Source organism: Carcharodon carcharias, chromosome 18, assembly GCF_017639515.1.
Source record: "Carcharodon carcharias isolate sCarCar2 chromosome 18, sCarCar2.pri, whole genome shotgun sequence".
NCBI lineage: Eukaryota > Metazoa > Chordata > Chondrichthyes > Lamniformes > Lamnidae > Carcharodon > Carcharodon carcharias.
This window is the reverse complement of record NC_054484.1, coordinates 38,211,071-38,224,658: the sequence shown is the minus strand read 5'-3', so window position 1 is coordinate 38,224,658 and position 13,588 is coordinate 38,211,071. Positions and strand designations below refer to the sequence as shown.

At 40.5% G+C, this 13,588-nt stretch overlaps 1 protein-coding gene across 2 annotated transcripts in view; it reads right to left on the bottom strand.

Annotated features, from left to right (window-relative positions):
• The window catches only part of LOC121290771 (CD166 antigen-like), a 258,149-nt gene extending 245,678 nt beyond the window's left edge, over window positions 1–12,471 (bottom strand). The window contains exon 1 of one of the 2 annotated variants that reach the window (XM_041211666.1): window positions 12,084–12,471. In XM_041211666.1, the coding sequence (XP_041067600.1) occupies window positions 12,084–12,150 (67 nt within the window). In that variant the 5' untranslated portion in view covers window positions 12,151–12,471. The remainder of the gene's footprint in view (window positions 1–12,083) is intronic. The other variant, XM_041211664.1, reaches the window with a different exon arrangement.
• Window positions 12,472–13,588: the final 1,117 nt, after the last annotated feature.

Sequence of the window (13,588 nt, the reverse complement as noted above, 5' to 3'; positions counted from 1 at the left end):
TAGGGGGCTTAAAGAAAACAAATTTTTCTAAACACAAACGCTATGCAGTGGCCATAGTGAAAGTCTAAAGAGTGTATATGCATGTGGATGCCTGATAGTGAAGAGATGAAATTCATCTGTGAGAAAATAGTTTGTTGACACTGCACATTTACATACACTCTGCCTCATGCTAGCTCCAACAACTTCAACCGGAGGGAAGAGAGAGTGTTAAACTCAGCAAAGTGAACTACAACTGGACTGTTCTTTCTTAAATGTTAAAAATCCATTAACTAAGACATATTCATAAAGAATTTGATAGCTCAATGAAGTCTTTCACGAGGTGATAAATTCCAAAAGCACATTGCAAACCACAGAGGGACAGGGTGAGAATAAAGATTTCTAAAACAGAACTTTGGTGAGTGGAAATTATGAGCAAAAGGGGAAGACAGTGCCAAGTGATATTACATGCAATTAATAAAAGTTTCAAAGTTTAACAACTAATTAAATCTAAAATTCATAGTACAGGAAAGGACTTTGAAAGGACTGCAAGTTCTGGGAGATTTGAACACCTGATGTTGACTCGAGTAAATGCCTCATATTGCTCAAGCTTGGAATCACAGAACCCTAGGAAGATAAAAACAATTCATTGGGACGGAGAGCAGTTTATGAAGCTACAGTAGGTAATCACACCAATTAGAGCAGGCAGTGGAGGAAGAATAATGGGCAACTATCCAAAGGAAAGGAAAGGGAACAAAGCAAAGGTTAGAATAGGAGCACCCAGAGCCACTATGTTCCCAAACAGAGCTGAAGCTTTAGCTTCCTTTTTGGAAAATGAGGAATCTGAGCAGGACTAAATAAATATCAGTGATACTAGCAAACAAAACAAGGCACAGAGCAGGGCTTGAGAAATATGGTGGGATTGGAGTTAGCAACACAGCTAAAATGCATTAGCGAATAGGGGCTCAATAGTTAAATGGTTAACCTGTAGGTCATAATTAGATCAAGATGTAAGCTTTCCAGTGGCTGGAGACAGCACAAATGAAGGTGGTTATGGTTGTTGCAGATCTATCGTCTTCAGGACATTGCTTCAGAAGTTCCTCAAAGCAACATCACAGATCCAACTGGTATGGAAACGTTTAAGGGAAAGCTAGGCAATTACATGAGGGAGTAAGTATTGATGCATATGCTAATAGGTTAGATAATGTAGGATGGGTAGAGCCTCATGTGGCACATAAATGCCAATTAAATCTTTTGGCCTGTTTCCCTGCTGTAAAGCCTATGTAGCTGCTTCATCAATGACCTTTCCTCCACTTGGGGTTACAAATGGGGAGGATTAATGACTTCCGAAAGGCTTTTAATGCGATACCACTAGTAGACTCATTACTAACGTCAGAACACGTGCAGTCAGCAGGAAGGTAGCAGAGTGAATAACAAGCTGGCTACGAAACAGAGTAGGGTTAAGGGAAGCTACTCAGCCTAGCAAAAGGTAGGCAGTGGTGTTGCATCAATGCTAGAAGCATGTTGTTCACAAATTTACGTCAATAATTTGGACTCAGGAATCAGAAGAATGATTTCAAAATTTGGGTAAGTCACCACATTAGGAGTTATAGTTGATACAAAGGAAGAATGTGAGAAAATAAAGGAAGGCATTAGTGAACTTGCAGAATGGGTGTATAATGTATAAATGAATTAGCTAAGTGTGAAATGGTGCATTTCAGTAATAAAATTCCACACCCATTTCCGATAGTCAAATTTGTGCCTTTTGGTTGGGGGGGGGGGGGGGGCGCAAGGGGTGAAGCATGAATCAGACAAGAAGGAAACCAAAACTCAATAGGGCCATCTGAATTTAGTGCGGAATTCAAACAAGCTCCGTTTTGGCCGTTGCAAGGGCCTTAAGACACAGTGTGGGAGTCATGATTAATGGAGCAGACATAAAAAACTTTATCTGTCCTTCAAAGGCATTTAAGTGCCAAGATCTGAAGGTTTTTTCAATTCCCAATTTTACACATGAAGAAAAGAGGCTGAAGCTGTCATGAGAGTCAACAAAAACCCACTGCTGGACTGCTTTGATCAACAGGCCATCTGGTGTAGGCTAGAAAAGAAAATCATCATCTAGTTGTGCAGTTTCAATAGAGGTCTTTTTTGATATTTCTCCAAGAGCTATTATATTATGAGTGCTTGACAGAGTTTTAACGGTTACAATAAACACAGTAGGGGGTTCGGTGTTCACAGTTTGACTGACAGTTTAAGGAGGCTATTAAAGGATTTGCTGTCTTTGATGCAGGTTCTGAATAGATGTGTGCTGGCTTTTATTTGGGATAAACCACTTGAGAAGTTTTAAAATCGTTGAATGAGATTCTCGAAGAGTTAGTTCAATATCAAATATGCAATAGTAACAGCTGAATTAGAGTGTTGGAAGTTTATTTTTTCATCCCAAGGCTCGTGAAGTCTGTCCACAGTGGGTACGAGGTGAGTGGCTATGGCATTATAATAGTGCATGGGAGAATGGATAGGGGGTATGAGTATAAGGGGGCATGGAGAGTGGGTGGGGGCTTGAGTGGACTTGGAGGTGACATAGGAGCTATGAAGAAGCATGAATTGGCATGGAAGTGAGTAGGAAACATGAGTTGTCATGAAGGTGGAATGGGAGGTGAAGGGATGTGACAGGTGAAGGTGTAAAGAACATAACTTTTTATTCCTGTTGGACTGTGGACTATAATTACAATGGTTGTAGTTTTAAAGACATGTCTTCTGGAACAGTGTAAGGGATATAAACAATGTTGCTGTCCTGGAAAGGAGTGTTCTATGAAAGGCAGGATAGTGCCGAGGAGAAGTCTGGTCTAATGGGGAACTGCCTGGCAACAACGTTTCAAATTGGTTCCTGACCAGGTGACCAGGGTTTGTGTGGGGACAGTGCAACAGAATAGCTCTTATCCTGAAAGGAAGAAGACTTAAAACATCTCTCCTCTGTGTGTATAAAATTCCAGTAATACTACAATAATAGCTAGCTGGCTTTTTCTCTTCATATCTCAATAACCTGCTCCCTCTCTGCAAACCCCTGTCAAAAGGCAAAGGGGAAAATCACTGTTAGAAACATTGAAAAGCAAGTGCTCAACCAGTGAGCCAAAGACAAAGTGCTAGAAGACCATCTCGAGTCATCAACAAAGAATTGAAAGGAATCTGAAAGACATCAATCAAAATCAACCCATCAAATCGTGTACTCTGGAATTGGTGCTGTTGAACTGTTTTATCCCACCCATGTTTTTTTGTATCTTATGTGTCTTGTATGTGTGTATAGCAATTTAAGAAGGGGTGGGTTTTATGTTATAGAGTTAGAAATTAGCCATTCATATTTCTTTCTTTTGCCACTGGTTAAAGACAATTTGTTCAATAAACAGTTATTTACTAACTAAATTTACAAACCTGGTGCTTGTATTCTGTCAACCTAAATTAAACAATTAGATGGGTTGATCAAACCTTTTTCACAGTTGTCATGGCTCAGGGAGCAGTGGGGATTGATATTGCAGTGCCCTATCCTCAGTAGGTCGTGACAAGGGTTAAAGGACCTAACATCTAAAACCACAAGGGAAAAGCCCCAGAGAACTAGGGCGGACCTTTTAACCAACCTGCCCCGGCACTTGCCTGGCCCTGTGGCCACCATGGATCTGCTTCTGGGGTCGGCAAGCCCAACATGATCCTGTATCCCCTTGTACGAGTACAAGGAACACAAAAGGTTAGCATGCAGGTACAACAGGAAGGCAAATGGCATGTTGGCCTTTATTGCAAGGGGATTGGAGTTCGAGACTAAAGAAATCTTGCTACAACTGTACAGTACTCTGGTGAAACCACAACTAGAATACTGTGTGCAGTTTTGGTCTCCACAGATAAAGAAGAATTTACTTGCATTGGAGCCAATACAGCCAAGGCTCACTTGATTGGTCCCTGGGATGATAAGGATTATGATGAGAGTAAGTAAACAGGGTCTATTCTCTGGAGTTTAGAAAAATAAGAGAAAATCTCACTGAAACATTCATGAGTATGAAGGGGCTTTACTGGGTAGATACTGAGACGCTGTTTCTCCTGGCGAGGGAATCTAGAACAAGTGGGCACAATTTCAGGATAAGAGGCCAATCATTTAGGACTGAGATGAGGAGAAATTCTGCACTCAGGGTTGTGACTCTTTGGAATTCTCTACCCTATAGTACATTCACAACACTATCAATGAATATATTTAGTGCTGAAAGAGATGGATTTTTGGTCTCTTGAGGAATCAAGGGATATGGGGAGCAGGCGGGAAAGTGGAGCTGAAGCACAAGACCAGCCATGATCGTACTGAATAGCAGAACAGGCTCGATGGTCGTATGGTCTTCTCCTGCTCCTATTTCTTATGTTATGCTCTCTGGAGCGCAAATTTAATCTAATGGGGCCCTTTAAACCGAGGCAGGTCTGCCAAGTCAGGAAATTTCCCAACTCCAGCTACCTGCCTCAGTAGTAATATGCTGGCCTAAGTATCTGAAAAGGGTAAGGCAGCCAAGGGAACAAGGGTTACAGAAACACAAGCCAATAAAAATAGAAATGCAGGTTGATAAGGTCAAAACCAAAAGGAAACCAACCACTGGGCTCCATTTTTAGGGGCACAGAATTGAAAAGAAGAAAAAACAAATTAAATTTGTTATGAACCTTCGTTAAGTCACACTTGGGTTCTGATCTCTATATGATTAAAGAAGGTAATTGGGGCTTTAGGGATATGCAAAAATTGTTTCACAGAGATGACACAAGAACTGAGAGGGTATGCCCATCAGGAAGTAATGAACAGACTGGAGTTTCAGAAAAAAGTTGGGCTTTTTTGCTTCCCAAGTGCTAGCTGGATAGGGACTTTTTCATAGACTAAAAAAGCATGTATGGGGGAGATGTTGATGGGGCTGAAGTGGGGAAGCAGACAGTTACTGTATCTCATAAGAAAGCCAAGGATAGATTATAAAGGAAGGATAGAAGTCTTACAAGATGATGAACCTAGGAGATTAATCAACCAATTTAGAGCCAGGTTTTCACAGGTGACAACCTGAAGATTAGTTCCTCAGCCATATGCTAGAATATGAAGGACAATGAGTGACTAAAAGTACAGAGCTGGTTCTGGAACAAATGAGAGTGTTATTCCACAATGATGGGCAACAGCTGAATGGGGAGGTTGTTATTGCACTGACAAAACAATGAAATAGGGAAGTGATGAGGCACTTAAACTAAAAAAATAGAGGGCATGGGCATTTGAAAAACAGAACTATTCAGGCTCAGCTAATAGGAAAGGAAAAACAGATGTTATTCCTGCACAAAACAATTTAGCAAAATGAATATAGGAATTAAATCAAACAAACTAGCTGTAAAATGGGGAATAGATTGGAAACAATGGGTATTTTAGGCAAAAAACGGATGGTGTTAAAAATAAAAGCAAAAGATGTTAAAATAAATGCAAAGTACAGAAAGTGGGAAATAAATGGGGGAACTGGAATCAATTGTTATTAACAGAATCCTGGCTAGATGCGAATGGAGAATAGGCATGTCAACATATTTTCTATCTTTTCTAAGTGTGTCATATACAAAGGGCATTATTGATAACAGGGAGTGCATGCTGAAAAGAGTGTCAATGCAGAAAGGGAGAATCCCTTTCTGCATCAACTAGAGTACCAACCATACTGATTCTGTCTGAATGATTCAAAAAGGACTTGTTGCATTAGTAGGGGTGCATTACAGACTTCTAAATTGTGGGAAGGAAATGGAAGCAGAAAGCTGCAGTCAGGTTACAGGGATGAGTAGGAAGTTCAATGTTGATGTTCTGGGAAATTTTAATTATTCACTTATCAATTGGGACATGAGGGAGTAAACGAAATTCCTAAAATGTACACAAGACTGTTTCCTCAAGCAGTACGTTAGTAGACACACAAGGGCATAGAAAGTGTTGTAAGGAAGTGTGTAATTTAAATAGATTAGGTAACCAAGCTAAATGTAGGTGAGGTCCTCAAGAATAGCAACCACAATATGATCATTTTAAGGCTCAATGAGAAAGCGAAAAAAGTCAATATAGAAACTAAAACATCAGATTGGATCTGTGCAGATTTTAGAAAGATGAGGATCACATCAGTTGAGGTAAGGTGGAAGAAGAAATTAGCACGAGAACTGCGGAGCAACAGATGTTTTTGAAAAAAATAAATCGTAATAAGTATATGTCATTAAAAAGGGAAAGTACTAGTAGCTTTAAGATGCCCTGGAAGGTTAGAAATCAATTAAAATTGAAGCGGAAGGCCGAGGAGATCAGAAAAAAAAACAGGAAAGAAAACCACTGATGGGGAATAGAAGAATATAAGAGGTCAAGAGAAGAAAAACTATGAGAAAACAGGAGGAAGAGTTTCAAAAAATATCAGGAGGAACACGCGGGTTCTTTATGAATATATTAGGGAAAAAAAATTAGAATTTTTAAAAGCGAGGCAAGATGCCCCCAAGTGGAGAGGGTTGTCAAATCATAGAGAAAATCTTAAAAAGTCAGTTTTTTTAATAAGTTCTTCACAATAATTTTTACTAAAGAGAAGATATCAGATAGGTCAATCCTGAAAATGGCTGAGAGCAAAGCAAGTGGCATTATGAAGGATAGAAGGAAAATCATAAATATGCAAGAATGGAGGGACTGGGGTGGAGGGCACATGCTTTCACAGATGTCTGAAGGCTTTCAGAGCAAGTTGAGAAGGTGATTATGGAATACTTAGCTCTGTAAATAGTGGCATTGAATACAAAAACAAATCAGTCATGCTAAATCTTTACAAATCTCTGATTTGGCCTCAGTTGGAGAACTGTGCATTGGGGAGATAGTGTAGTGATAATCTCTAGTGTAATGGTCTAGTAATCCAGAGGCCAAAGCTAATGATCTGGGAACATGGATTCAAATCCCACCTTGGCAGCTGGTGGAATTTGAATTTAATTAATAAATCTGGAATATAATGCTAGTTTCAGCAATGGTGACCAGGACAACTATCATTGATTGTTGTAAAATCCCAACTGCTTCACTAATGTCCTAGTTTCCTCCCCTTAGGGAAGGAAATCTGCCATCCTTACCCCCAAGTCTGGCCTACGTTTGACTCCAGACCCACAGTAATGTGGCTCGCTCTTAACTGGCTTAGTAAACCACTCAGTTCAAGGGTAATTAGGGATGGGCAACAAATCCCTTGCCAGCACCGCCCACAACCCATGAAAGAATAAAGAAAATTGCACCACATTTTAGGAAAGATGCAAAGGTCTTGGAAAGTACAGAGGTTTACCAGGATAATGCCAGGATTTCAATAACGCGGTGAGATTGGAGAAACTCGGAATGTTATCCTTACAGCAGAGAAGCTTAAGGGGAGACCTAATAAATGTATTCAAACTAATGAAGGGTTTGATAGAGCAAGTAAAGAGACACTGTTTCTTCTGGCAAGTGAGTCAGCAACCAGAGGTCATAAATTTAAAATAACTGGCAAAAGAACTGGAGGGAAACAGAGAAGAACTTCTTTGCACAGAGGGTTAAAATTTGGAACGCGCTACATTAAAAGGATACAGGAGCCAGACTCCAGAGGAATTTTTTTCTAAAAAGTCAATTGAATGTGTACCTGAGGACTAATTTGTAGGATTAACGCTTAAAGGGGTGTGGAACTAAACTGTACGAGTCTTTCAAAGATTCAGTACAGGCACGCTTGCCAAATGACATCTTGTGCTGTGAGATGCTAAGATTCTACAACATTAAACGCATCATTTCAAGTTGAAAATATCACTGAGAAAAGTTAATGGAATTCTGAGTTTTATCAAAAGAGACACAGAATATAAAAGCCAAGAAAATTATGAGCCTTTATACAGTCTTAAGGCCTGAGTGCTGTGTGCAGCATTGGGCTCCACACTACAGGGACAAAATTGAGCCTTTAAGGAAGGTACAATGTAGATTCGTGAGGTTGAGAAAATACCTCCCACATCTGGGTGTTTTCCAGATTCTGATACTTGGTCTTCCACAGTGCACACTGCTACCCCACTCACTGACCTGTGTTGATTGCTGCTCCCGCACTTGCATGCCTGTGGTAACCCAATCTCCTGGCACTGCCTTCCTGGCATGTTGCAGTGCCAGCTCTCATCCCCACTATCAATCCATTTTCACTTCAGCTGATATTATTTGTTGGAACTTTATGAATTACGGAGGGTGCAGCCCTCAGTGCTGTCACTGGCCAACAGTATTTATCCCAGCAACACTAGCACAGAGCAGCCAGTAAAATGCAAGCTAGTAACATCAGCTGAAGAAAAAAGCTTGGTAAATTTGAATCTTGCACTTGTAAAATTGTCAATGTTCCCAGCACCCTCACTTCTCTCAGGTTTTGTAATGCAGGAACTTAGAAAATTGCCTTTTAACCTCTGGATTTGAATCTAACCCTAACTGGCGGAATAAAATTCTCAGTCTGCCAGCTGCAAATGACTCAAGTTAAATGAGTTCAGAAAATGTCAACCCAGTTTTAGTGCTTTGGGCCCACAGCATTAAACTTTCCTCATTTTCAGACCACATCTCACCTGGGGGGGGGGGGGGGACTTGGTGTTGTAGGGGGTGCTCTCCAGAGATTTAGCAAAAACACATTGTTGGCACTGTACAGTAAGTTGATTCTGCAGTTGGCAGTGCTACATCTGACCCAGGAGTGTTTGATGCCAATGGTGGTCTCCAAAATGGGAAAATGCTCCATTCACCAATACTAACATGCTCCTTTCTGGTTAGCACCTTAATTCACTATCTGTAGACTACAGTGGTAGGTTTTTACTGAAATAAACAAAACATGACTATTTAAACAGCATGGCAAATCACAAGAAAAAAGGGAGTGGGTTTTGTAGATTCTTGTAATTATAATTTACAATACTATCCCTGTATTTTGACAGCAAAGCGCACAGCCTATTTGTGTCACACTAACAATTCCCCAGATCCAGCACTTGAACATGATGCTAAGACACCCTTTGTGGTTGCCAGGTTACAGAACATGTTACTGCTTTAAAAAGAGGCTTGTGTGTTCTGTTTTTAGATGGTGTAAATTTTAGCAGGCCTCAATAATCTTACCGCAGTGGCAGTGACAGAATGATTTACAACATTTGTGATGTACAATGTTTCTGTGTCTACAAGGTTTTATACATGAAAACAATAGGGGAAAATAATTCTTACATCCAACTTCTCATCTTCCTGGCACACAAATACACCAGATGGTACCACCCTGTTTCCATTTATGGTAAACATTCTGATAATTTTTTGTTTGTAATTTTACAGCAGTAAACAACCACTCCCTCCATTCTAAGCATTCCAAAGGCGAACGGTGTCAATTTGTCTACTAGAGTTCAGCTCAAACCTCGCTGTAAGCTCACAGTGGTGACCAAAACAGTTCTTACCACAATGTCCATTTGAGATTAGGTTTCACATTTTGTTTTAATGTTTTTTTTAAACATCACTCATACCTTAGGAGAGTGATCTTTTTATATAAAATTTGGTTTCATTAAAGTGTTGAATGCCTTCACATAACTGGGACTCTGTGCCACTGATTGATAAACATTTGGACAAAACACAATTTGGTGACTTAATTTCACTGATGTTTCCAAAAAAAAAGGGATTAAATTCCAGAGAACGAATGCAAGAAAGGAGAGCATAAATGAGAAAGCAGCAAGCAACGGTAAGAGAAAGAAAATAACAACCATGCAAAAAGCATTGGGATTATTTCCCAATGACTAAATAAAGAATAGTACTGGCTCAAGGGTAGAGCAGGTTGTCACAGATATTTCTGGTTCAAAGTGACAGCGTGTGGCACAAGATAACAAAGTCAAAACAAAATCTTGAAATGGGGAATTCCATCAATTCTAACAATTACTCATTCGTCCAATACATCTTTAATTCTTCTGGTCCTGCTGACCTCAATGTGCTGGATGCTGGTAAAATGATTATCTCAGTATTGTATCAGTCAAAACTGTCCTAGTGCAATGCAATGATTGGAACAGTACATTCAAACATCACCACAATGACCTCAACCAACACGTATCCAAAAAAAGAACAATGCATTTTGGGTTTTTTGCCATATGGGGGTGTAGTATATCTGCAGATTGTTAGCTATTGAAACATTGTGTTGTCTATTGGACGTTAGCAAACCCTCTGTAACATAAGCACTTAAAAACAAGATGTATTGGACAAATTTTGTACTCAATTATTTAAAAGCATCAGAAAATGATGAAAACACAAAACAGATGCGTCAATATGAGAAACAAATCTAGATTAACATTTCAGGCTTCCAGTCTTGGTCAAAACTCAATTTAAATGACACATTAGCCTAGCTTTTCCCTTTACTCATGCTGAATAACTTGCTATGCATTCCCATTATTTTCATCTCTAGCATTTTTTAAAAAAACTTTTATATGAGTTTTACTACTACCTTTGTTCACAAATACAATTGTTTTGACAACATTAAATCAGTCCTCCTACTACGGGATGAATTAAATTACCTCTGAAGAGTAAACACCTGATATAATTATACTTCAGAATATCAAACACGCACTTAACTAGAACTGCACTGCATTTGAACTTAAAAGCAACCATGAACATCATGTTCAGCCAACCTCCTGTGAACACTTTGATGCTGACCCTCTTCCAAGTCAGATGAATTCAAAGGGATTAAGGAAGTCCATCACAGGTTTAAACCGCACATTAATTCCCGCCCAGATAGCTACAACAGGAAAATGCAGAAAGAGAACAATGTTTCCTTTTTCTCTTTGAGCTTTTAAATCAAGGATGTTATCCAAAAAGTTTCCCTGCTCTCGACATCCTGTCTGTGCAATTTATACTTAGTGACAGCAATGCCATTAATAATTTAACGCTAACCAACGCCCGCTTTCCTCGTGGATCAAAAAATAAATAAAATACAGGTTAAAAGAAATGCGTTTCAAACTGAACTTTCCAAGGTTAAAAAAGAGCCGGAAATGTTTAAGAAAAGTTCCAATACAGAAGAACACCACTCGACCATTTCAAATGCCATGTTTTCCCGTGATGTTTTATTTTATCCATTACTCGTAAAAGAAAAAGCCTAATCATTCTGTCTGGATTTATAACATAACCGAAGCGGCGCTTCCAGACTGTGTACAGGAACGGATTTAGTGTAATGCGAGAATGTCGTTGACCTGTCCCAATCAACAGGGCGCGGCAACGCGGAGTCACTGGGCAGGGATTCCAGAGGCAAAATTCAACTTCTTCTTTAGCAAGTGATTCATGTCACATCGAGTAAAGGAGGAAGTTGGACTCCGGGGCAACATGTCAAGAGTTCAACGTAGATCCACCATTAATTGCCATGTCCTTGTATAAGAGTTGCACAAAAAATTGAAATGAACAACCTACGTACCAGTTGCCAAAGAATCATTCAGTTCAGCAATGTGAAAAGGGATATTCATATTATTAATGGAAAGTTGACGCGGGGATATGACTTTGGTCATTCTCTGAACAAAGAACACTATCTATCAGAATACCATCTATCTACTGATTTACCCATCAAATTAAAAAAAATCCTTAATTATTTCCCAATGGGTCATAACTTTTTTTTGTCTAATCCAAACTTATTGAAAGGATATTCGATCTGCGGGTTTTGCAGGTGTCATACCTGCAGGACCAGATGAACAAGTTCTCCCCCCCACCCCCCCCCCCGCCAAACTCCCCGCCTTTTCCTTGAGCCGAGCTGCAAACAAATCTGGTGTGTGTCGGAGCGATGAGTCGTGTTTAAGGACAAAACGTAACCATCAAAATAACATCGTAGCGTTACAGGCACACATACAACAGAGAGAGAGAAAATACAAACGTATTGGCCATAGATACAAACAGGATTAACAAACTAGTTTTTTTAAAAAAAACAAAAAGGATGGTTTAAGAATGGGGAATGAAGTTATTTAACTTTTTCGATTTTGCACGTTACCTTGGTCGACACCAGAGACAATTCAGAATAAACTCAACAAAAAAGTTGCAGAATATCCCTCAAGTCTCAACACTTCAGGGTTGCATGAAAGAAAGAAAAAACAGTCGCCAGTTAAATCGCTCTCACCTTGCATCCCTAACCCCAGAAGAAGGATCAAAACCGGGTGCAAGATTCCAGTGCCAGACGCTCCCATTTTCCCGTCTGTTGACAGTATTTCTTCCTCACTCGCTGCGGATCACTTAAACGACTCGATAAACTGGATTGAGGGTGGAGGGAAGGGGGGGGTGGGGGGGAAGTAGGGTGGGAGATGGGGGAAAACTTTTTTTTTCTCCTCCCTGGAAGTTTCTTGCCCACTTTCCTTGCGAGCGTATGTCCCGTTTAGCTGTCAGTGATATCGGGCCGCCTGTGTGTGTGTGTGTGTGTTGGTGGTAGCGGTAGCCCAGCGCTGTCAGTGTGACAGAGCTGGAGCTGTGGATGTGGTTGGGATTCGGGCAGCCAAGCTCCTGGAGCAGGTGAATATCTCAGCCCCCGCCCCCACCAACTGCAAAGGCAGCGCGTGCGCACTAACCAGCAGCGCAACGTCTTCTGGAACTTGGAGTTCCCAGATCTCTCCTCCCCCACCCCGCCCCCCCGCCCCCCTTCTCTCTCTCTCTCTCTCTCTCTCTCTACAACATTTAGATCAGGTTCAAAGGGAAAATACTGCTGGAACCTGAAATATAAACAGAGAGAAAAAAATGCTGGAGCAAGTCAGGTCTGTTGAGTGTTTCCAGCACTTTCTGTTGATATTTATGTAGGATTAGTTGTCCCAACCTTTATTTCACTGAGACCTTCAGGATTTTTTGCATATTCCCTAAATCTGATTTTAGCAGAAAAGTTGCTTCGTTTTATATTCATTCCTACATTGGGAATCTAGGTTCTCCACAATGACACCTCATATTTAAAATTCTCAGGTCGGTGTTCAAACTATCCTTATCTATAACAAAAACAGAATTACCTGGAAAAACTCAGCAGGTCTGGCAGCATCGGCGGAGAAGGAAAGAGTTGACGTTTCGAGTCCTCATGACCCTTCGTCAGAACTTGCGTTCGAGTCCAAGAAAGAGTTGAAATATAAGCTGGTTTAAGGTGTGTGTGTGGGGGGTGGAGAGATAGAGAGACAAAGAGGTGGGGGGGGGGGTGTGGTTGTAGGGACAAACAAGCAGTGATAGAAGCAGATCATCAAAAGATGTCAATGACAATAGTACAATAGAACACATAGGTGTTAAAATTAAAGTTGGTGATATTATCTAAACGAATGTGCTAATTAGGAATGGATGGTAGGGCACTCAAGGTATAGCTCTAGTGGGGTTTTTTTTATATAATGGAAATAGGTGGGAAAAGGAAAATCTTTATAATTTATTGGAAAAAAAAGGGAAGGGGGAAACAGAAAGGGGGTGGGGATGGGGGAGGGAGCTTACGACCTAAAGTTGTTGAATTCAATATTCAGTCCGGAAGGCTGTAAAGTCCCTAGTCGGAAGATGAGGTGTTGTTCCTCCAGTTTGCGTTGGGCTTCACTGGAACAATGCAGCAAGCCAAGGACAGACATGTGGGCAAGAGAGCAGGGTGGAGTGTTGAAATGGCAAGCGACAGGGAGG